Source organism: Lygodium microphyllum, chromosome 22 (genome assembly GCF_053477565.2).
Source record: "Lygodium microphyllum isolate KBCC chromosome 22, Lygodium_microphyllum_v1.1.10, whole genome shotgun sequence".
Classification (NCBI taxonomy): domain Eukaryota; kingdom Viridiplantae; phylum Streptophyta; class Polypodiopsida; order Schizaeales; family Lygodiaceae; genus Lygodium; species Lygodium microphyllum.
In genome coordinates this window covers 28218985-28244680 of record NC_141156.1, presented here as the reverse complement: position 1 = coordinate 28244680, position 25696 = coordinate 28218985, and the positions used below count along the sequence as shown (strand labels likewise).

The window sequence follows — 25696 nt, the reverse complement described above, 5'->3', positions numbered from 1 at the left end:
CCTTCTTGGGATCTGTAAAAGACAGGACTCAATCATACCTTTCATCAACATGAAATTAAAAATTGAAACCTGAAGACATCAATGTGATAGAAACTTCTTACATACTCTAATTTAGTAATGAGATAATCCCAGATGTTGTGTTTTGGCATATAACACATAAGCTTATGCAAATAGCATAATAGTCAATAACTAACCTATCAAAGACTAGAAGCCATGGAATTGCATAACTTACAACCAATGGCATGAGCTAGACAAAGGGCCTATCAACCCTGTTCAAAGTACTATCAAATGGTGTTAGAAATGCATTTCACACGCCATATTGCCATCCAACATCATCTCTTGCTGTATTATAAACCATCGAATATACCAAAAAGTTTCATATCCCTTCATGAGAATGTAGGAACTTTAAAGGCCACGATATCCTTCTTGATGCACTCCATGACTTGAGCGATGACAAAATCAATAGGAATGAATCACATTCTAGTTGGACTTCTCTTCAGTTAGTAACACTTGCACCTCCCCTTTTGTTGGTTCTACAATGTCATCAACATGTGGAGATTTCCCAAAACGAGAGAATGCGAGTCAACAATAAGAGTGATCAAAAACATAAATAGCCCTACAAAGTAGAGATAGATGGCTTAGAATATAGTACTCCCATGATTCTCATTGTTAATCATAGTCATTATGTAAGGAGGCATATGCACATTTCTAAAACCCTACACAACCTTGACACAAAAACAAAAAAAAAATGCATCTTCTTTTTAGATATTGCACCTTAAAAGCCAAAACCTCAAATAAGAGTACATAACATCTCACAAGGAGATGAGAGCCTGAACTTTTTGCCCCTTATTTTGCATGGCCACTACCTAGTGAAAAGAAAAGCATACTCGTCTAATAAAATTAGAGGCATCCTCCTCCCCTATTGCAAACAACCTATGTATAGATATTTTTTAACCAAACATCTGTACTAGTTCCAAGTCTAAGAGTGTAGAAGAATGGGGATATGAAATTAGAATTGTTGCTAGTCTCATATTTTCATGGGTTTTTTTGGAAAAAAAAGCGCACGCACACACGTGTAGCATACAAGTAGCACAAGTAAATTTTTGTCACCAACACTAAAATATTTGAGTTACCAAAGACAAAGTAAAAGGCATAACTAAGTACAATCACTCGCAAGCCATCACAAGTTTGCAAATTTGCGAAGCATTACCATATCGGTATACTATGCTCTACATTACATGCACTAAAAGATATTCCTTCTGCACCAATCCTTATGCAAATTGCCATTCCATAACTTCTGAAAATGACTTGCAGTTTACTTAAATACTGATGAGTAAGCTTTACAGACCAAATGTGACAAGAAACATGTGTACATAGGTACGTAGTGTGTGAGTGTGTTGTGTGTGCATATGTATTTATACACGTACATTCATATGTATGTATATGTGCATGTCTTTAGTGCAACCTCCTCTAACATTACATCCTTATGCAGAGCTTTCATCTCAAGGTGCTTTGGATATACATCTGCTCCAAAATTTGGCTTCTATGGGCATGGGCCAACATGCACCTACGACAAGCAAGTCATCAAACACCTAGACAACGTAATGTTTTCAGATGCAGGATGATTTTCAACATTTCTGCAAAGGTCTAGAGGACACTTCATGCGCTGTAATAGGATCAAAGTGACCTTATCACCTTGCAAGATACTCCTAGTTTTGGCTTTGGTCTTTAGGGCTTCATTCAAGACATATCAGGAGAGTGTGTGGGGGTGTCTTATATCAGGAGAAAATACATGTGACAGAGGGATCGGTGAATGCTTAACATTGAGGCAAGTTGATTTACAGCTAGAAAACTAAACACATTGAGGCAAGTTGATTTAGAGCTAGATATTTTCTTGTTAGCCTGTTTTTGAACTAAGTTGGATTGACTTATTTGACATGGCCTTAGCTTGACTTTTTTAACACGGCCTGTTCTTTCCATCTTTGAACAGCCTTTGTCGCTGCATCTTTGGCCCTTACAAGATTCATGTCAGAGAACTTGTGTTCCAGAATACCCAAAGGCCCAGGTTGCAGCACATTGACCACCTTTTCCAAGTCCTGTTCCCACTGCCTGAAAATAAAGGGGGAAAACATATGAATCATTTCTTCATAAAACAGAATCCAGATATCTAATATCACAGCTGGCTTGTTTAAGATCTGTCCACAAATTGATCAAAAAAGAAAAACTGGCATCCCAGTTTCCATGAACTTCTCTTCTCCCCCCTCCTTGGGGTTGGGGGTTTGTCTGCACAGTTATAATGAACATTGGCATGAACAAATTTTAAACAACAGATGAGTCACACACTTACTTCATGGATGAAGCTGTGATAGAAACACACTGACGCAACAATCTCAGCATCCTCCTCTCGTACCTGTTATGAAACGATCAATCACATTTCATGTTCAATTTGTAATGTTTTATGTTAACTTAACATAAGAAATGCTGCTCAAATAAGTGTAAGCAAGCTATGCCCAGTAACATCTTATGTTGCATTTATGTAATCAGCTAATGTGTATCTCATTAACAGTGATCGACTGCACATCGGACCCCAACAATGTGCAGATATAAGATAACTCCTATGCATAAGGCATGACCACTAAGCAGACACAATGAGATCACGGACTGACTGACTGCACAATTGATTGTGTAGACAGCAGGACCAAGTGGCAAGCAGACCTAGATGACCAGCCAAGATTAGAAGGTTCAATTGCCAGGACAGGGCTAGAACCTTGCCACAAAGGAACCACCATATGTGGATACGTATCTTATAGACCAAGGTTCTTAACCTTATGAGAAATTAGGCCTATACAAAGCTCAGCTTCCTCCTGCATTTGTTTCAGTCTGATCACCATGATCAGACTGAAATTAGGCCTATACAAAGGTTCTTAACCTTATGAGAAATTAGGCCTATACAAAGCTCAGCTTCCTCCTGCATTTGTTTCAGTCTGATCACCATGATCTCAACCTGATACTCCAGGCCTGTAACCATACTGTTGTTTCTCATGCTACTGTGTCCCTGTGTTTTCCTACGGGAATCAAGTGCAAAGGTTGGTACTTCTGAGATGCTTCAGGCCAAAACTGCAAACAGACGGACCTCCCAATTTCTTACCATGAAGAAGCTAATACTCTACTTTTGATCAAGTTTTGCTGGTCATGGTACATGTGCACACAGCAAATTTAGTAGCTAATGACTTTAGGAATAAACCTGTGCATAGTGTGACTTCTCAGTCAGCAGATTATCTGACCAGCTGCTGGCAACCATGAAGCAATCTGTTCAAATATATTCGGTATGAATGTCATCCATAATGCTTCAAATGCACTCAACTGCAGAAGAGCTTATGCTTATAGATTGTGATAGTATGCGTAAGTCCACCATTTTGGGAGTAGCAGAATATCCCTGAAACTGCTCCCACCAAGACACAAGAAGAACCATAAACTATCCCGTTCTTTTGCTATCTATCTTCTGGGTGAGCATTTCAACCTACTAAGACATTCAGTACGAATGTAACCCATAATGCTCCGAAGGCAATCTACTAAGACCTTCAGTACGAATGTAACTCATAATGCTCCAAAGTCACTTGGTTGCAATGGAATTATTGGAGTACAAAAAACAATTTCATCTAAACTTAGATATTTGAAACATAGTGGAAACCTATACAATTGGAAGAGTCGAGTTATGAGTCATGAATAAGAGCACTCCCAATTTTAAGAGTACAATGTCATTATTCACATAACATCATCAATCATGATCCACAACTCAGTTTTCACACCTATGAACTAGCAATTAATTGCAGTCTCAACAATGATTCAAAGCCTCTTTAAAAACCCATATAGAGGACCCAGGTCCCATGGTCATTCCATCTATAATTCACTTGAGCACAGCCCACATTCAAGTAGTCATATGTAGGGTACACATTGTGAAGACAGGAGGATAATGGGCTGTGTGATGCATGACAGGCATGCTACAAGAGCATAAGGTAGCATGCCACGTGGCTAGTTGGCACATGTTGAAACAGGCCTCAGTAAACCAAAGGCAGTGGACTAATGAATCTACTCAAACCTTGGTTCTTGTCAGTTTCTCCATCTACATTGCTACAAAACCCCAGACTAGATAAGATCTCTACTGTTGAGAAACCCATCTCCTCAGTTCATTCTGTTCACTTCTTTCCCTTCAGTTTTAGGGTTTCACTGTGTGTACAGCCCCAAAAAGGGGTTGGGGGCCATTTCTGGGCACCACCCTAGACTGTCTTGGGAGAAACCCTAGACAGTGTTGGCCTATTTATAGGTTGCCTCTGTCATTCATTATTCACAGCTGATTCATTCAGTCAGTCACTCCCACACACACTCCCATCATTATCTCTCTCCTCCCACCGTCTTCGTCTCTTGCTATCAAGAGCCAACCTCCACCATCTCTTGGGCTGTGTTTTGGTGGCAGACACCCTCCTCTTCAGCTAGGTCATCTTCCCTATAGTTAGCAATAGCACTCCTCTCTTGGCATCAGTCCTCCATCGTAGCTGGTGACCAAATCCACCCATCAAGCGTCACCCTTCCCATTGCGTTTGGCAGCTTGGAGGAGTTCTCCTGCAGCGGCTGGGGGCCTCCCTCCATTGTGGCATCAGCATTCTTCATCAGTCTTCATTGTCAAAGTGAGCTGGTGGCTGCGTTTAGCACACTGGCCACCTTCTTCTCCTGGTGACCTCCATCAGACATTAACATTTTCAGCATTTTGGCCTCTGGGATTTGTGTTTCCTGCCCAAGCCATCTTCCTAGTGTAGGACTATGCTTCACTCCCTCGACAGCTGGTGATCATTTTCCTCATCTCCAACAACATCGGAGATGATAAAGTCAAATGTGTGCAAAGAGATTTGCTTGATCTTAAAGAGAAATGGAAAAGATATGGTGCTAGCATTGTTTGTGATGGATGGTCTGATGCGCATCATCAACCCATTATCAATGTAATAATGGTTTTATGCATGTTTGGTTCCACATTCTTGATCAATTGATACAAGTGGTGAGTACAAGTCAAGAGAGTATGTCTTTGAGATTCTTGAGAGTGCCATTCTTGAAGTGGGGCCTCAAAATGCAATCCAAGTGTGCATGGGCAATGTAGTTGTGTTCGTGCTAGTCACTTGGTTGAACAAGAGTTGCCAACCATTTTTTACCCCCGTTGCACATGCCACTGCCTTGATTTGTTGTTTGAGGATATTGGAGAACTTTCTTAGGTGAAGCTTGTTTTGGAAGAAGTTGTGAAAGTGATGACATTTTTCACACCCAAAAATACAGCTCTTGCTTTGTATAGAAAGTTCAGTTAAAAAGAATTCCTTACAGAATCAAAAACTCAGCTTGCATATATGTTTAGCATTTTGGCAAACATGTTAGATGAGAGAGTCTTGACTAGATTGCACCTTATGGTTGTTCGTGATGAGTATTGTAAAAAGAAAGTGAGCAGCAGTACCAAGGCTTTGCAAGTTTCGTCTATTATCTTGGATTCTTCATTTTGAACCAATGCCAAGATGATTGTGAAGCTATGTTCTCCAATTTTAAAGATTTTGCACCTTGCTAATAGAGAGGGTGTCACCATGGGGTTGGTATATGAGCTCACTAATCGCACGATAGAAAAAATTGAGAGTCTTGAGGTTTTTGAAGCTTCTAAGCTACAGCAAGTCAAGGCACTTTGTGTAGACTGATGGAACATAATGCTCTCTCCATTGCATGTTGCTACTTTTGTGCTCCATCCTATTTGGAAAGCAAAGAATCTTGACACTAATAGAGAGGTGAGTAAGGGTTGCATGGATCTGGTTGAAACTGTTTTAAACTATGATGCAAGTGCTCCAGGGGAGTTATATGATGAACCAAATAAGTATAAGTCTGAGTCAAGGGCATTAGTGTTGAGTGTAAAGGCCCTTTGTTCACTTCCCGTGTGTTGCACATATATTATTTATTTGTACATGTTAATGCACCCTTGTGGGTAAAACCCATAAACCCTAACTATAATACATCCTTTAAACTTTGTGTACCAACACACAAAATCATGGAGTCTACACACACACACACACATACTCTCTCTCTCTCTCTTTTTTCGTAATGGATGTTATAATTATAAAGTACTAAACAACAAAAGAGTTACAAAAGTCATGGCAAAGACGCAGAGGAAATTGCCATATGCCAGGGAAGTAAGTCCTCCCGAGGGAGTAAGACAGAGTGCTGAATGAGATCTATCTACCAATGCAAGAGACCTTTAAGCCTAGCAATATGTCCCTGAACATTAGAGGCCGAATCAAAAAGGAAAGCATTCCAAATGGTCCAATTGTGCCAACAACCCCAGTATCTAAGAAAGTGAAACAAGATCTTCATATGCGACTGTGCTTGTGTGGGGTATTTGGGCCGCACAAAAACCTAATCAAAAGGGCTTAGCGAGAAACCAACCACCACTCGCCAAACTGCTGACAAGAGTGACCAAATTTTCTTAGCGAGAGGGCAAGAAATAAATCGATGACGGGCCGATTCCACACTGGTGGTGCAAAAGAAACAATTGCCATTGGAGATTCGACGCTTGGAAAGGGCTGAAGCAAGAGGAAGACCACCAATCATCACCCTCCAAAGAAAGACCTTGCATTTGAAAGGTGTTGTCTTATTCAACCAGCCCTCCATCACGGTTACCTTCCACCATGACTGAGATTTACGCAATCCCCATACAGTATCAGCTTTAGTAACCAGCCATTGATGATCTTTAATCAGAAGATGATACACCTGGTTAGCTGAAGCCTTTTCTAAATTCAGCCGGCCTGCAAGGTCCCAGTCCTGCCACGGACGATCCGAAGCAAGGGCAGGAAAGGGTTGTCTGCTCTGGAGCACCATGAAAAGCTGTCCCCATAAATCACGATATCTACGAGGGATCCTGAAAAGCTGCCTGGCTGTACAAAACGATATCAACACATTGTGACTGGCAAGGGTGGCATCTGCAACTGAAGTCAAGCCCAAACGTGCCATGCGGTTAAATTTTGGTCTGAGCTCATGTTTGCCTTCCCAAGAAAGTAACTGCGAGGCTGCCAACAATTCCAGTTGAAAAGAGTTAGTAGCTAAGCGGTCCTCCGCTGGATGCCACTGAGCCTTCTGGAGAACCAGTTTCCAGGAACATACCAAATGAGTAAGCAGAGATGATGAAGGACTAGAAAACCGAGAGTCTGCATTAAAAACATGCCACCAAGAACTCTGAATTTGGGTATTACCATGCACAAGCCCGTGATCCTCAAGAAAATAACGGGCTATAAAGACCCACGGGTGATGATCCAAGCACATGGCACAAAAAAGAGACCAACGGAGTACCAGCATATGAGTTTCGGCATCTAAAATAGCCCCACCACCCATACGTTTGGGGGTACATGCATGCGACCAAGAAATCCACGAAATGCCTACATACAAGGAGTCCTTCCATAACATGAAACGAATATACTGAGTAAGAGCATTCAATGTAGTAGTAGTCCAAGGCAGCAATGGTAAGAAATATGTGAGCATTGGCAACATAATTGTCTGAGCCACTTTGAGGTGAACATGAAAGGGCCAAGCCTGTGACTTCCAATACAGAAACTTGTCAGAGTGCAGCGGTGCGGAAGCATAGGATTGAGAGAGAGAGAACGCAGAGAGAGGAGAGAGAAAGAGACAGTGAAAGATGAAGATCTGCTATATAAAGTGTGCTGAATACAAAGATATGCAGATATATACACGGGCGCAGTGCGCTGGACTGCGTGTCTCCACCTCGACGATGCAACCTGCTATTCACCTCGAAGTCCGCTACAGTCTGCACTGTCTCCTGTCTGAAATCTGCGAACAGAAACGGAATCTGCACGTGTCACCAGTCTGTAATCTGCAAGCAGAGAAGTGTTGGAGACTGCTGGGGATGTCGGCTATATATAGCCAAAATCTGGACAAAACAAGGCGCCAGAAATATCCTGTCGGCTGCATTAAATGCAGCCGACTGCCCACAGGTCGGACTGCCACGTGGCAGTCCGACTCCACACTGTCTGACTGCACCTGCCTGCCTGCCTGTCTGTCATCTCTAACAAAACTTAGCTGCCAGTTTCTGTGAAATCCACTCTAGTAGTTGCTTTGGCCGAACATCAACACCCAAAGGGTACCCAAGATGCTTGACAATGGAACCACGGGAAACAACCATTCCCTGCTAGTCCAATGACTGCAAATCTGACTCCATGCAGCTGAGAATGGCTGATTTCAAAGCATTGATACGAAGACCAAAAGCATGACCAAAGAGAGTCCAAACATCTAATGCTTTGCGAAGATTATCCTTGTCCGCACGCAAAATCATAAAGCTGTCATCAGCCAAGGATTGACTAATGAAGTGCTGTTCAAAAGGAAGAGACAATCCAGCTAATTGAGTAGAAGCTGCCATATGAGATAACATCGAAAGAACTAGATGAGTCGCAAGGGCAAAAAAGAGAGGACTCAAAGGACAACCCTGTCTCACAGAGCGGGCAAGGACAAATGGCTCGGTAACACCACCATTCAGCATAACTCGCGAAGAAGCTGCAACACTAATGGTGTAGATCAGATGAGACATCCGAGTACCAAAGCCCATAGTAGACATAAGTTCTGCAATGAAAGACCAGTCTAGATAATCAAAAGCCTTTTCCAAGTCCAATTGAATCAGTACCACCTCCTGATTAGAGTGCCTTGCATAGTCAATAGCCAGTTGCACATTTAAGACATTATGTAGAATGTTTCGGCCCTTAATGAAACCATATTGAAGAGGATGCACAATGGCCGGAAGATGCTTGTGGAGCCGATTCGCCATCACTTTGGAAAAGATTTTATACATAGAACCCATCAAAGAAATTGGTCGCCAATGTTTCAACATAGACGGCGAAGGGACTTTTGGAAGCAATTTAATAAGTCCTTTCCATGAGGAAGGCATGAACCCCGTTTCCCAAACCTATTGAAACATAGCCGTCAATGGTTTCACCAGTTGGGTAGCAAAAACCTCAAAGAATTCATTGGTGAGACCATCCCAACTGGGACTTTTATCCTTGGGCAAGTGTAACAAAACATCCATAACCTCCACCTCACAAATATCTATCTCCAAAGTAGTTTGCATGTCATGTGGAACTTAATTGCGGACCAAATCATAGAAAACTGAGCGGGCATGAGAAATTTGGTTTGAAGGTGGAGGAATAGAACCAAGGTCTAGAAAATAATTCCTACACATATTCACAATAGTCTGCGGATCAATGACCATTTGACCTTCTGAATCCTGGAGTCTAGTCATATTCTCTCGAGCAAGAGAGGCATGGAGAGCTCGAAAGAACTTATGAGTCTGACAAGCACTATCTTGCAAATTCTCCGTCGGATTTTGCAATTTGGCTTGCTGATAAGATTTCAACTGAAACTCTTTAATAAGAGCAGAAATCCATCATCTGGAGTCTCCACCAGTAGAGAACGAACCAAAGCCAGTAATTCCTCCACTGCTTGTCGACGCCGCCGACAAAGAGAGGCATGATGGATCCCATACTGCCGAACAACCCGCTGCACATTAGAGAGCAATCGTTCAAAAGAAGCATTGCCCTCCGAGGAGAAGTCCAATAAAAATCTATCAATCAGTTGCTGCATATAACCCTGAAAGATTGAATGCTTCAAATAAGACAAGTTGAAACGCAAAGGGAGTCTATCCAGAAATTGCTTAAAAGGTGCAATGGGTTGTACAAGCATCTCAAGCTGTACAGGAAAATGGTCCAACAAGGCATATTGCTGCAACACTTTCATTTCCAGCATCTCAGGAAGAAAAGCATCACCCTACATAATGTACATGCGGTCCAACCGCGACCAGGTAGCTATATACTGCGCAGAATGAAAAGTAAACCCTGTAGAAGAAGGGTGTAGCCATGACCAGAGATCTTGCTTAAGTACGGCACGAGCAAACGCATTCCACACACGGCTTTCCGGAGCGTCCATCACCGAATGCTCTGATGTGGACTGTCAAGAATCAACACACATATTGAAATCCCCCATCAAAAAACCCCGTCTGCCAAGTGACAAGGAGGTCTGCAAAGTATTCCAAAGATCCCAGCGGGATAAAGGGTCATTTGGAGCATAGAGCCCAAGTAACCATAAGATCTCTCCTTCAAATAAAACTTCAATCACCACAAAACGACCATGTACATCATTTTTAATAAGAATAGACTGATATTTCTCATGTACAATCATACGCACACCACAATAATGCATGGCATGTGTCCCGGCATAAAACAAGCGAAACCCATGGCAATCCACAACTTTTCCTGCTTCACCATGACTCTTGTGCTCAACAGCACACAAGACATCCCACTGATTCTCATGCAATAAACTCCACATGGCATGTTGTTTATTGCGAGAACAAATGCCTCGCACATTCCACGTGGCTATCTTCATGTGTATTCAAAAAGAAAATCAGGAACGAGGCAAAGCTTGCCTCAATTTAACCTTTTCTGCTAAAATGTCAAGGACTCCCTCATCCAAAAAATCAGCTAACACAGCAAAAGAGTTCCAACGGCCAGATTTAGAAGTAGACAGTGTATCCATTGTCTTGGGGATGGAACGGGGATAACGACGATCCCATGGGGTAATCACGTTACCTTTAGCATCAAAAGCCAACTTAGTAGGTAGGCCCTTCGGACCATCCGTATATACTTTCCTAGTGGGCTGATTGCGAGGAGCAGCAGAAACCATAGCATGAGTAGTGTGCTTTGAAGACAACATATCTTTCCTGCGCATATAAGTACGCAAGGAATAAGCATTAGGCACAATATCCACCATGCCAGCATCAAACCTTTTACCATTTTTGGCACGTACATCTACCCAGTCATTGTCACGGGAATCCAAACCCGAAACATGTTGCTTGCCTTTATCCAAAACTTTAGGTGGCTGGGTCGCATCCTGCGACGGAGCATCAAGCACCATATCTTCCATGGGAGGCAAAACATGCTCAACATCTGAAGTCAATTGCTTCGCTGGACACTGGGCCATAAAATGCCCCAATTTTCCACACGAAAAATAATGCCCTGCAAAGTTACCCCATTTCAGACGAAAGTACAAAGGATACATGCCAGAACAATTAAGACGTAACCAAGCAGGCCTTTTCCGATCCATGTCCCATAACATACACAAACGGTTACGATTCGTGGCCCTTAGGCTCGGCAGAACCAAAACAGTGCCCACAACGGCCATGGCATCCTTTAACAATGGCCAATAGATAACCGGACAGTTTTCCACTTCAACCCACACCGGACATTCGCGTTGAAGCAAGCACTGAAAATCTGCCATTGGGCGCCATGGCATAACATGGACCAAATGGCGATCAAAGAACACTGGCAGTTTAGTCAGCAGATCGGCACGATGCTTCTCGGATTTCAACAGCACCTCGTAAAAGCCTCAAGGCCCAACAAAAATCTCTTCAACACACTCCCCTTGTAGGAGACTTTGCAACCACTGGCGAATATAGGACAGCACTGGGATCCGACCAGTAAAGAAGAGTATAACAGCACTTCATAAAACACTAAGAATGAGCACATAACATTTTTAGGATCCACAGTGGCTTCCAGAATAGCTTCAGTTCTCGAGTCAGAGAACGCTTCATGATTATGTTGAACATAATCACCAAGAAAAGTGTTGGCAAACTCCAACAAATGCTCCCAGTCAACATCCTGAGAATCCACAAAATCAGAGGCAACCTGAGCATAAGAACGTTCCTAATGATCCATTGTAGCTTCCGAAGTATGCTTGGTGCGTTTACCCGCAGGTTGGAAGTCAGGACCAAATGGCATCTCCTCTGTGCAAGAAACCATATCGTCTAGTTCCTCTATTTCAGAATCTAGACCAAGGGCTGCCACTGCAGAGTCAATAAAGGCCATGTCCAGACCAGCCATGTTGTATCACCCCTTTAACCAGAGATCTGAAACTATTTGCAAGGCATTTTCTCTCTCTCTCTGCTGCCACAGTCTCTCTCTGCTGCCACAGTCTTCCTGCTGTCCTGTGCATGGTCACAGTCACGCGCTCCCAAATCCTGACAGTTCTCTGATACGCCAACTCCCCCCTCTCTCTCTCTCTCTCTCTCTCTCTCTCTCTCTCTCTCTCTCTCTCTCTCTCTCTCTCTCTCTCTCTCTCTCTCTCTCTCTCTCTCTCTCTCTCTCTCTCTCTCTCTCTCTCTCTCTCTCTCTCTCTCTCTCTCTCTCTCTCTCTCTCTCTCTCTCTCTCTCTCTCAATCGCAAAGTAGGGCTCCCCAGGAAGGATCGACGCACGCCAGATTGCACGATAGGTCAACCAGCTGTTCACAAGCAGGCGAGGGCAGGGCACGAACAGGGCAGAACGGACCCTGCACTAGTCTGATGGAGGCACAGGCAGCGCACGAGACAGGAACACACGTCTGCTAGGCAGGGGAAGCACGTCCGCACGCAGGTAAGCACGTCGCCTCTCTCTCGCTCGCTCGCTCACTTTCTCGTTGTGTGGCTACCTCAGCCTGCGTGCAAAAGCGGGGCAGAATAGCGCAGGCGCAGGCCCGATAGAGCCAGCACACGAGGTCAGGTCGCTGCAGTAGAAGGGTCACGGCAGGTCTCTCTCTCTCTCTCTCTCTCTCTCTCTCTCTCTCTCTCTCTCTCTCTCTCTCTCTCTATCTCTCTCTATCTATATATATATATATATATATATATATATATATATGCCTATCACTTTCACTCCTGCACTTCACACCTGCACATTGCTTCACATTTTGTTGCTACCATTCTCTCTGTTGGGAATAAAGGGCACTCATGCCTTTTATATGTGCTCGGGTGTGAACACACCCTTACTTGTACTTTCAAGTATGTATGTATGTATGTATGTATGTATGTATGTATATATATATAAGTATAAACCTAAAGAGGTACACTCGTCATTGAACCCACAAGTCGTACTCACTCTCCTCTCTACTCTACACACTCTCTCACTCTCTCTGTTGCTAGCAAGCACTGCGTGTCTCGATCCTCGCGCTCCCTCGGAGATCAACAAACTACTATCAGAGTTACGGCTAAGGGGTTCGCACCTCTCGGAGTCCGTGCACGTCAACTTGTCATTGTTCTTCCACGTTTTTCAATCAAGCGACAATCAGAGCATGAGAGAGTTAGAGCAAGTTGAGGAGGAGACGTCAGGTTGCAGGCGGACACGACAGGCAAGCGGACAGGAAGATCGCAAAGGGACGGACAGACTGGACACATCAGCAAGCAGCAAGCAGTCGAAGGCTAGTAGTCAAGTCGTGGGCTGCAGATGGCGACAGCGTGAGTCAGGTGCAGGCATGTGACGGAGCAAGCAACAGCAACACTTGCACGTCGACGGAGCAATAGTCGCGACCAACAAGGCGACACACAACCTAGTTTAGGCTGCCGACGAGATGGCTGACGAGATGGTAGCCACGCTGACGCGGACTAGCAACCAACACCAATTGCCACGAGCGTGGCACATAAGGCTAAGGGACGATAGGCACGTCAACGATTTTTTTTCTCCAGAATTCCTTTTGAATTTTTCCTTGGCTTGACGGGCGTTCACGCGCATAAGCACAGAGTGCAAATTTGTGCAATCTTGGCCCAGAAATTTGGGGCTTTTCTCGGATTTGGGGATTGTAATGCAAGGCAAGACCATTTGTCTCAAAAATTGCAAAAACTTGTAACATTTTGCCTCCGACATTTAGGGCTTTTCATGTACATGCAAAAATTGGGCTGAAATTTACCCAATTTCTCGACATTGATGCACATTGGACCCTGTGCAATTTGGGGCTTTTGCTATTTGGGCAAAATTTGTGTGCCATTTGGTCATTTTATGTACATGTGGGTTTAATTCCATGCAATTTGGACATCTACCACTTGGAAAAATTTGGGGGTTTTGTTGAAATTGCTCTATTTTGGTAAAATTGGTCTATTCTATGCATGTCAATGACAGCGCAGATGTATGGTTGATGCTTTGAGCACAAAAAATTTTGCGGCTTTTGACAGTGCATGTCAAATTTTCTGCCTGTGGGTGCATATACAACAAAAATTGCAGCCAAAATTTGGGACTTCTCATGTAATGTGATATATTTGTCCTTGGAACAGCTGTAATCAGTTGAGTGTTGTAGCACAAGGTTTGATGCTTCTGAAAATTTACTTAGAGATCTGAAATTTCTGTTTCTACCTGGTCATTTATTAATGGTTAGTACTTATTTGTACCTTGGTCACTTGTGTGACAGTTTGGGCTTGCATTTGCTGAATTTTTTGGTCACATTTGGACTGAAAGTCATGGCTGGCAGCAATGACAGCAATAATCTCATGCACATTAAATTGCTCTATTTTGGTAAAATTGGTCTATTCTATGCATGTCAATGACAGCGCAGATGTATGGTTGATGCTTTGAGCACAAAAAATTTTGCGGCTTTTGACAGTGCATGTCAAATTTTCTGCCTGTGGGTGCATATACAACAAAAATTGCAGCCAAAATTTGGGACTTCTCATGTAATGTGATATATTTGTCCTTGGAACAGCTGTAATCAGTTGAGTGTTGTAGCACAAGGTTTGATGCTTCTGAAAATTTACTTAGAGATCTGAAATTTCTGTTTCTACCTGGTCATTTATTAATGGTTAGTACTTATTTGTACCTTGGTCACTTGTGTGACAGTTTGGGCTTGCATTTGCTGAATTTTTTGGTCACATTTGGACTGAAAGTCATGGCTGGCAGCAATGACAGCAATAATCTCATGCACATTAAGAAGCTTGAAGGACCACATAATTTTGCAATCCAGCAAAAACAGTGCTACAATATCCTATTGTAGAAGAAGCAAGCAAAGCCGATTAAGACCGAAGGGGCATAGCCTGCAGACATGGAACAGGATGATTGGGATGAGTTAAAGGAGCTTGCACACACAACCATCGAGCTATCGATTTCTGATGCCTTGTTGTTTAACATTGAAGGTTTGGATTCTGCATATGCTATTTGCACTTGACTGGAAAAACTGTATGCATAGAAGAGTGCCGCAAGCAAAGTGTATTGGCTGAAAAAGCCTATGGATTTACGTATGAAAGAGGGTACAACAATGTCTACTCAATTGAGTGACTTTAACTCCATTTTCAGCCAGCCAGTTGCCCTGAAGTTCTTCATTGATGAAGAATTTAAGGCTACATTCTTGCTTTGCACTTTGCTAGAGAGTTGGGATACATTCAAGACTGCTATGAGCAATTCTAATGTGATTCTTTTGTATACTGATGAGTAGAGAGTGCTCTACTAATGGAAGAAATGAATCGGCAGAACAATACATCCAATAAGTCTTCCAGTGCTTTGCATACTAGGGGCAAATCACAGCAGAAAGGCAAATCTGATAGCAAGGGACGCAGTAAATCACATGGTAAGGATGTTGAATGCCATCATTGTGGCAAGAACGGTCACTTTAACCGTGATTGCTACAAATGGAAGAAAGAGAAAGGAAAGGGCAATAAGACAGATGATAGCAAAGAAGAAAAGAAAGAGAGTCAACCTAAGAAGAGAAGTGTCAAAATTGAAGAGGTGAATGTGGTCACTCATGACTGTGACAATGGGAATGACATACTCTTTGTCTCTTCACACTTTGGTACACATGCTTTACTTGCAAATACGAATGATGACATGCATACTTGGATTCTAGATTCAGGTGCTTCTTTTCATGTCAACCCCTCATCGTGAGTGGTTTTGTGACTATACAGGGGGTTGACATAGTGTTGTTCGTCTTGGGGACAACTATACATGTGACATTGCACGTATTGGCAGTGTGCAATTGCAGTTTCTGCATGGTTCTATCTTCACACTTCAACATGTACGGCATGTACCTCAACTCAAGAGGAGCTTGATTAGCACAAGGCAGCTAGATGACGATGGATTTTATACCACCTTTGGTGATGGGAAATGGAAAATCTGTAAGGGATCTAGAGTGATACAAGAGGTTGTAAAAGTGATACCTTGTATCCCCTCCATATATCTGGTGTGAGTGATCATGTTGCCGTGACCGAGCAGCCAAGTGTTTCTTTGTGGCATGACCGGTTGGAACACATGAGTCAAACTAGAATGAAAGTGCTTTCTCGTTTGGGTTACTTGCATTGTCTTCGTTATGCTGATTTTGAGCATTGTGATCATTGTGTTTATGATAAACATGCACAGATGTCTCATAAGAAGTCTCTTTTGTTGAAATCTTCTCCTCTAGAGTTAGTACATTCCGATATATGTCAGATGCCAGGGTTATCTTTAGGGGGAAAGAAATACTTTGTCACCTTTGTCGATGATGCTACAAGGAAAGTATGGGTTTACCCTGTTTGTGGCAAGGATGAAGTGCTTGACAAGTTTAAAAAATTCTTGGCATTGGTTGAAAATCAGACTGATAAAACACTTAAAGTGTCCTCCCTTTGACAATGGTGGGGAATATGTGTCCAAGGCCTTTCAGGTATTTTGTGACAGCAAAGGGATAAAGAGGAAGCTCACTTCCCATCATAATCCACCCCAAAATGGATTTGCAGAGCGTATGAATCGAACCATACAAAATAAGATCCATACGATGCTATCTCATGCTGCATTACCCCATGGTTTTTGGGCAGAGGCTGTTATGACAACAATTCACTTGATTAATCAATTACCAAACAAGTCTTTTGGGGGAGGGGGGGAGTGTTCCCAAGAAGCGTGGTCACGCAAGCCACCTTAGTATACACACTTGAAAGTGTTTGGCTATGAAGCATTTGTGCACATTCGTAAAGAAAAACGCAACAAACTTGAGCCAAAGTCCTGTAAATGCATTTTCCTAGGATATGGTGACAAGGGTGAAATGGGGTATAGATTACAAGATCCCGAGAAAAGGAAAGTAGTATGCAACAATGATATTATCTTCGAGGAAAATCGCATGCATAAACAGCCCGAAAAGACAGAGGTCCGTAGAATTGTATTCCAGGAAGAAATACCTTTTGGACAGCAAAATGTGCCCGCTATACAGCAACAAATACTTGCTGTAAATGAACCTGTAAATGCAGGAAATGATGCCGGAAATGAGCAGCCAGCTATTGCCCATGAAAATAAGCCATTAATGATTACATGTGCAGGAACAGCCAGGACAGCAAGCTGTTAATACTGATTTGCAAGCTGAAAATGCTCAACAGCCAACAAACAATGATCATTGGGTTAGAAGATCATCTAGGCTACTAGACAACCTGATAGATTTGTTCCTGGTGCAAACAATGTGGCTAATTACGTCATGTTGACAGACTGTGGTGAACCGTCTTGCTTCAAGGAAGCAATGGACAAACAGGACAGCAAGAAATGGTATAAAGCCATGTTGTCAGAGATGAAATCTCTTGAAAAAACTGGCACTTGGGACTTGGTACAGTTGCCTAAAGGGCAGAAAACCCTTCCATGCAAATGGGTTTGCAAATGGGTTTACAAGATGAAGGTCACTTCTGGTTCCTCACCAAAGTACAAAGCAAGATTGGTTGCGAAGGGGTACAAGCAGGAACATGGAGTTGACTTTGATGAGATCTTCTCTCCTATAGTCGAGATGACTACATTGAGAACCATTTTGGGCTTGCTTGCATCTGAAGATATGGAGCTCATATAGATGGATGTAAAGACTGCATTCTTACATGGTGATCTGCATGAAGAAATATATATACAACAGAGCCTGAAGGGTTTGTGGAAAAAGGGAAAGAGAAGACATATATATGCAACAGCCTGAACAGTTTGTATGGGCTGAAACAAGCACCAAGAGAATGGTATCATAAGTTTGATACATTTATGCAGTCTCAAGGTTTTCATCGAAGTCGAGCGGATCACTGCTTGTACACCAAGAAGGCAACAGATGGCAACCTGATTATCTTGGTTCTGTATGTTGATGACATGCTGATTGCTAGCAGGGATACTCAGAGAACAGCCCTACATCTGATGATGAGAAGGCTGAAATGGCCAAGATACCATATGCTTCGGCTATTGGCAGTTTGATGTGTGCTAAGATTGCTATACGTCCTAACATTACCTTTGCAGTGAGAGTGGTTAGCAATTACATGGCAAACCCTGGTAAAAAGCATTGGGAAGCAGTGAAAGGTATTATAAGATATCTCAAAGGCACAAAGAATCTATGCATCTGCTTTGGAAAGCAAAAGGCATCTGTCGTTGGCTTTACGGATGCAAAATATGCTAGTTATGCGGATTGCAGAAAGTCCACTTCTGGGCATGTGTTTACCTTCACAGGAGGAGCAGTCTCTTGGATCCCCAAGCTACAAAAGTGTGTTGCATTGTCTACTACAGAGCAAAGTATGTGGCTGCCACTAAGGCATGCAAGGAGGCTTTATGGCTTTCGCGTCTGGTGGGAGAGCTTGGCATTACAGAGTTATCTATTCTCCATTGTGATAGTCAGAGTGCTATCATGCTAGCACAAAATCCCGTCTTTCATGCAAAGGCAAAGCACATACAAGTGAAGTACCACTTCATTAGGGATGTTCTTGATAGCAAGAGCATTGAGCTTGTCAAAGTGCATACAAATGATAATCCTACACACCTTCTCACAAAGGGTCTTCCAACGGAGCGGTTTGCTCATTGCCGATAGATGATGGGAGTTGGCTAGATATATGTATTTCAGCTTTGTACATACCTAGACTTAGCTGATTCTTTTCTCTCTTAAGGCACATTGCCTTTAGGTGGGAGGTTGTTGGGAATAAAGGACACTCCTGTCTTTTATATGTGCTCGAGTGTTAACACACCCCTAGCACACTTGTACTTTCATAAATATATATCTATCTAAAAACCTAAAGAGGTACACTAATCATTCCTCTCTACTCTGCACTCTCTCTCTCACTCTCTTTGCTACTAGCAAGCACTGCGTGTCTCGATCCTCGCACTCCCTCGGAGCTCAACATCTCTCTTCCACCTTCAACTCGTATCAAAGCACACATTTCGAAGCAATTGGTAGGTATAGCTGTGTATTTGGTAGGTATAGTTGTGTACTTGTTGGTTCAGCCTCTGTATTGGCTGGTTGTGCATAAACAACAATGGTTTATAGAGCAAGGACAGCAAGTGTATTGGTGGTTAAGCTTGGGTATTTGCAATTACTTTCATTGATATATGTAATTTGCAGTTCTCACACAAAAAGTTTAATGGAAATCAAACGATTTGATGGTCAAGGTTTTGATCTTTGGAAAGATGATATGCAAGGTATTCTTTTCCTGAAAGATTGTGAAGATGCTTTGCAACAAAACAAGCCTGCACAAATGTCTGATAAATACTGGACCAAGGTGAACAAGAAAGCCGTGGCCTATATCGAAATGGGTGTCATTGATGATATCCTTACAGATATCAAAGGCTTAAATACAGGTTATGCTATATAGCAAAAGTAGAAGACCACATATGAGATCACCACACCTATCAATTAGGTACATCTGATGCGGAAGTTGGTGAACATGTGGTTGGATGAGTCCAAGCCGGCTACTCATCACTTCAATGCATTTACACGTATTCTAAATCAACTAAAGGATGCAAATCTTGATTTTGATGATAAGCTCAGAGCTATTTTCTTGATCATAACATTGCTAGACTCATGGGAAACACTTGTGGTTTCTTTGAGTAACAATCCTAGCCTCACATATGATGGTGTGAGAGAATCTATTCTCGATGAAGAGATTAGACGAAAATCCGATGGGGAAGGCAGTAGTTCAACATACAATGTCAGAGGCAAAGCTGATAAGAAAAATGCAAATGCAAGACAAAGAAGCAAAAGTAAGAGTAGAGGGAAAGAAAAGCAGCAAGATGTTACATGTTATCAGTGTGGCCGTAAAGTTCATAAGAAGCCTGATTGTAGATACTTTAAGAAGGAACAAGAAAAAAAGAAGAATGCAGGAGACAAGAAGAAGAAAGAGGACAAGGCTGATGAATCTGAGGCTTCGAAGGACAAAGAGAAGATCAATGTGACCTCCATGTTGTCATTGAAGAACTATCTGATGGAGATGGTGATGTACTTTGTGCTATCAACGATGCCCTTGCACTTCATGTTCAGGACATGCAGATTACCAAAGCGGATGTTATTGATGCATTACTAGCAGTCGATGATGGATTGACATAGACATGGATAGTAGACTCTAGTGCTTCATTTCATGTGGCTCCATGCCTGGAGTAATTTGCTATCTTTAATGCACGCAACTATGGCAAGGTTTACCTTGGTAATAATCATGCTTGAAGTATTGATGGGATTGGCACCATACATTTGTCTTTGGACAACGGTCAGGAGCTTGTACTCAGAGATGTTAGATATGCACCTGGTATCAAGAAAAGTTTGTTATCTGTGGAACAACTGGATCTACATGGCTACACCACAATGTTTGGTGGTGGTTTATGAAAACTTAAGAAGGGCTCTATGCTTGTTGTAAAGGGCTGCAAAAAGGGCACACTCTATTGCTTACAATGCAAAGCCTTACCTGGAAAATTACTTGCTATTGCTGAAATCGGCTCTCATTTAGAGCTTTGGCATAAGAGATTGGATCACATGAGCCAAAAAGGACTTGAAGTTCTTTCCTCTTTTAAAAGACTTGATGCTAAGGGCTCAAAGCTCGACTTTTGTAATGATTGTCAATTTGGTAAAGTGAGTGAGAAATTCTTATTATTCTAGTGTCTTTCGGAAACAAAATGTTTTGAATTTCGTGCATTCTAATGTGTGTAGTATGCCTATAAAATCTATGGGAGGTGCTGCATATTTTGTTTCATTCATTGATGACTGTTCTAGAAAAATTTGGGTGTATTTGTTGAAAAAGAAAAGTTATGTATTCGCTACATTTAAGTCATTTCATGCATTTGTGGCCACTCAAACAGAGAAAAAGACGAAATGTCTTAGAACAAATAATGGGGGTGAGTTCACATCTATTGAATTTAAGTCCTTTTGTGATTTCCATGGTATCAAAAGGGAGCTTACAACTTCATACAGCCCTTCTTTGAATGGTGTGGAAGAAAGATATAACAAGACATTGTGTGAGAGAGTGTGGTGCATGATGTCCACTACTAATCTCCCTCATGAATTTTAGGGAGAGGCATTAATCTAGCTAAGAATGCCATGTTTCATTCGTGCACCAAACATATTGATGTGTGGTTCCACTTTATCAAATAGGTTCTGAAAGATGGCCTAGTCACACTAACCAAGATCAAAACACACGATAACCTTGTAGACGTTCTCAATAAAATTCTTGGCAAGGCTCAGCATGAGCATTGCATACAACTAGTGGGAGTTGGTTAAAGGTTCACTTCAGACCTTTAAGTGGAAGGTTGTTGGGTGTAAAAGCCCTTTGTTCACTTCCCATGTATTACACGTGTATTATTTTTTATACATGTGCATGCACCCTTGTGGGTAGAACCCATAAACCCTAAAGTATAAATACATCCTTTAATCTGTGTACCAACACATTGTTGGTACACACACATGCACACACACACGCTCGCTCTCTCTCTCTCTCTCTCTCTCTCTCTCTCTGTCGCTTTCACTCCTACACTTCAAGCATGCACATTACTTCACGTTTTGTCGCTGTCATACTCTCTTCTGCCTTCAATTTGCACATCCAATTGCCAAGGATGAGAAAAGTGTACATCAAGGTGTAAAATGGTGGGAAACTTTTGGGGCAAAGACACCAAATTTACAATGCTTGGCACTTATGAAATTGTCTGGAGGCATTTTTGCTTCACCATGTGAGAGAAATTGGAGCACTTTTTCTCTCATTCATACAAACAAAAGAAATAGGCTTAAGCCAAAGAATACAGAGAAGCTTGTTTTTATATACACCAATTTGTGTCTCATGAGCAAGTTGAAGAAAAGAGGATTTGAGAAGATAGAAGTGACCCTGAAAATACTAAATAAGAAAAAGGATGATGAAAGGCTGCTTGCTTTATAGGAAATGAGAGATGATGAAAATTTAGCTCCTATGACAGTAGATGCATCAAGTGCTAGTACCTCTGGTGTGCCAAAGGATGAGGTCAAGGAGGAGGAGGAGGAGGAGTAGGAGATGAAAATGACTTTATGAGTCAACTTGAGTAGCACATGCCACAGCAAGTCTACAATCTTGAGTCTTGACCCTTGTCTCTTCAATCTCTTGGGTTGTCTCTACAAAGTCTAGAGTACTATGATGTATCATGAGTCATGACATTTTGTGATCTTTGTGGACTCATTATAATCTCAAGATTCACATAGTCCCCTTATCAAATTTCAACGTCTTTTATGCTTGTTTTTCAAAGCTTTGTTGAAATGTCTACAATTCATATTAAGATTCAACATATCATTCTTATATTTTTCTAGTCATTTAAGAAAAAAATTAGTGCAACATATGATTCGGTTGGGGGGTCTAAATCATACTTTCATACTTATATACGTATGGAAGTATGAGACATATGTTATCAACTATGTGTGCAAGTCACATTTGCACAATTGATTAACTGTTAATCGAATGCTAAACAAAGCAATAAAATTTCATGTCCCTATGACACATGGTGATGTGTCAATGGATATATATGTAAAAATTCAGCTAAAGGTTGACGAGTTGGATGAGAAATTGGTATCTGAACAGATTTGGGCACACAAAGAGAGAAAAATTAGAGATAAAGTTTCCAAGAGATACTTGGTGAAATTTCAAAATTATTCACCAATGGATGCTAAATGGATGGAAGACAATCACTTGGCAAGCCATCCAAAGTTGTCCTAGCTTTATCTTGATGCTTTTCAAATAGAGCCGACTTTGGATCACGCTCAATCAGGTTCAACAAAGTAAGGGTCCAAAGTTTTGCTTGATGCTCAAGAGGGAGCACTTCCACTCCCCTAGTGATGGACAACTCAATTATATAGTGGTTCTTGGATGTACACAATTTGCATCCAAGGCACTGTGTGCTGATAATATTTATGCCATGAGGACACTATTCATTCAGTGTACTAGTCATTGCAGTCGATATGCTTATGGATATAGTTCTCACCACAGCTCTCAAACTATACATTTGCATTTGTTTATGATCATCACAAATTCATTACCATTTGTTGGTTTTGCAATGGATGATCATTAGTTTTTAGTAGTATTCAGCTGATCTAATGGACAGCAATGTATTTTATGGATGTCATTGATAGTTCAACTATGGCTTATGCTCAATTTATGCTTTACTATGGTTATTTCATCAGAATAGTCACATATCTTAGTAATGTGTGCATCTTATGGATTTCTAGCAATAGTTTTGGATCCTTTTTTAGTCTTATGTTTCCATTATGCTGGCTAGAAATTTTCGGCAAGTATTTGGCAATAGCGTCTTTAGGCACCAATGGCCAATGTTGTTTTTACAACAATCCAAGCTCAGATTGGGTCTTTGATCTCTTGCATCCATGCCACAATAATTGGTGAATGGGCTACTCCTTGGTTGCACTACAAATCTCTTTCTTGACCTACAACACAAGTGTTGGGTCTTCAGTAATTAGGCATAAATCCCAAGGTGGTTGTGGTTTCCAAGGTTTCCATCTAGTACAACCCCGCATTGCGAATATCCATTATGGTAGATTGGGTAGGGTTTCTAACATGTTTTGTTGTGTTACTATGGAGAAAGTCGACTATTATCAAATGAAGATGGATCCACCTTGTCTCTTCGTTCTTCCTCAAGGCCTTTCATGACTCTGTGTGTGTGTGTGTGTGTGTGGTTGTGGTTTCCAAGGTTTCAATCTAGTACAACCCCGCATTGCGAATATCCATTATGGTAGATTGGGTAGGGCTTCTAACATATTTTGTTGTGTTACTATGGAGGATGTCGACTATTATCAAATGAAGATGGATCCACCTTGTCTCTTTGTTCTTCCTCAAAGCCTTTGACTCTCTCTCTCTCTCTTCCATTTGACATATCATGATGTATTGCCCGGGCGGGGCAGTTTTTGTGAGTCCAACTTGTAGGCTTTTGATGTAGGGGATGGGGAGTTGGGAGTCAGGGAAAGATGCTTTGGGTGGGAGGAAGCATGAAGTATTTGAGATGTGGTTAGGTTTTGAATGGAAAGTTAGGTTGGGGGCTCTAGAATTTTGGATGGGAAGGGAGCATTAAGTGTGGTTAGGTTACCCTAATTTTTTCTCTAAATTAGGGTTTTCAGCAGCAATTTTTGCCTTCATTCTTGGCAAGGGTGGTGATAACCTGCTTTAACTCAAATTATAGCAAGCCTTAAATACACAAATCGGAAAATACACACTTTACCACTTAATCTTGGACAGTTGACACATGATTGGCCCCAACAACTAGCGCCCCTTGCTATATTTCTTAAATCTAGTATTGCTCTAAGGTTGATATACAATAAGATATAATAGATGCAAAGAGAGAAAATTAGCTAAAAGGAGTATTTTTTATCACTAATTTTGATGGCACCAACTTAAGAAAGGGGGGTAAAACCCTAGTACGACTCTAAAGCGCTCCTCTTCTACTCCTGCCTCTCATTGGGGCAGAGAAGAAAACCTGCTACCACTGTCCTGTTGCGCTATGCGATCAGCTCCTCTCTCAACCTCTCAATGCTAGAATGACCCTTAGCAACCACCAAACAACCCTCCTCCAACTTGCATGGGAAGTTTTGACAAGTGGCAGCCTATTTTGTCACTTGGTGGCTTTCGAAAAATAATTTTCAACTTTAATTAATTAATATTCAAATTTGAATTTCTGAAAAGTAATTAATTATTCTTTTGACCCTACCCAAGAATTGGCTAGTACCCATCCACAATTGATGTGCTAATCCCGGTGGAACATTCAATGTCCCAACATTAATTTGTCCTTTGACTTAGCATTAATTTATTAATTAATGCTTAGTCTCTCAAATGTCACCATTAGACATTGAATGGCCTAGACCCAAACTGACATAGAGCACCCACAAGTACCTATCTAGCATAACTTTGTACACCTTTTGCCAATGTCACCCCCACTAATCACCAAGTTACTAAGGTCTCACGGTCACTTAACTAGCTTGCACCTCCCATGTGCACAAATTAAAAATGTCACTAAGCATTAGAAATACACATCATCATGACACCATCTCACATTCCATGGGTCACTGAGATGCAACGATTCTCATACTCCAATTATCATGCAACTATCCATATACCTACTATGTTTCTATGTTAGGGTATTTCTTTACATTAACCAAGGCTAGATCCATTTCTCCACCTTGCAACGAGTTCCTTGACATTTGTAGATAGACATGTGCATTGGTGGCCACACCCTTCAACTAGCACCTTCTAGGTCCCTTAGGGTACACAAGTTAGAATACCCTTAGGCTAGTGACTGTTCTAGTATTACTTATTACTCTTATCTCATTAGACTAATTGAGTCAGGCCCATAAGCTAATTTGTCCTTATGCTACTTCAGGATGTTTATTTATCTTCCACAACACACACATTAAGTTATTTGTTCATCTTTAATTTTCCATTGCGTCTTACTCTTACATTAGCTTTGCAAAAGACAAGCCAATAAAAATTAAAATGCTTGGGCTCCTTAGGAAAGATAGTCATCATCTCGATAGTCTCTGTAGATTCTTGGGCAATTGATGTGCATAAAAGATTGATATCCTAGTTACTTTTGGGTGGGACCTCTTGAGGTACGTACAAGTACCATCCTCATCACCTCGATAGGCTTGGTAGAC

At 41.7% G+C, this 25696-nt stretch overlaps 1 protein-coding gene across 1 annotated transcript in view; it reads right to left on the bottom strand.

Annotated features, from left to right (window-relative positions):
- Positions 1–1806: 1806 nt before the first annotated feature.
- Positions 1807–25696, bottom strand: part of LOC148016979 (zinc metalloproteinase aureolysin) — a 71614-nt gene continuing 47724 nt past the window's right edge. The window contains exons 3-4 of the mRNA XM_087663298.1: positions 2348–2410; positions 1807–2109 (exon numbers count right to left, since the gene is read on the bottom strand). Coding sequence (XP_087519424.1) covers positions 1944–2109; positions 2348–2410 — 229 coding nt within the window. The 3' untranslated portion in view covers positions 1807–1943. The remainder of the gene's footprint in view (positions 2110–2347; positions 2411–25696) is intronic.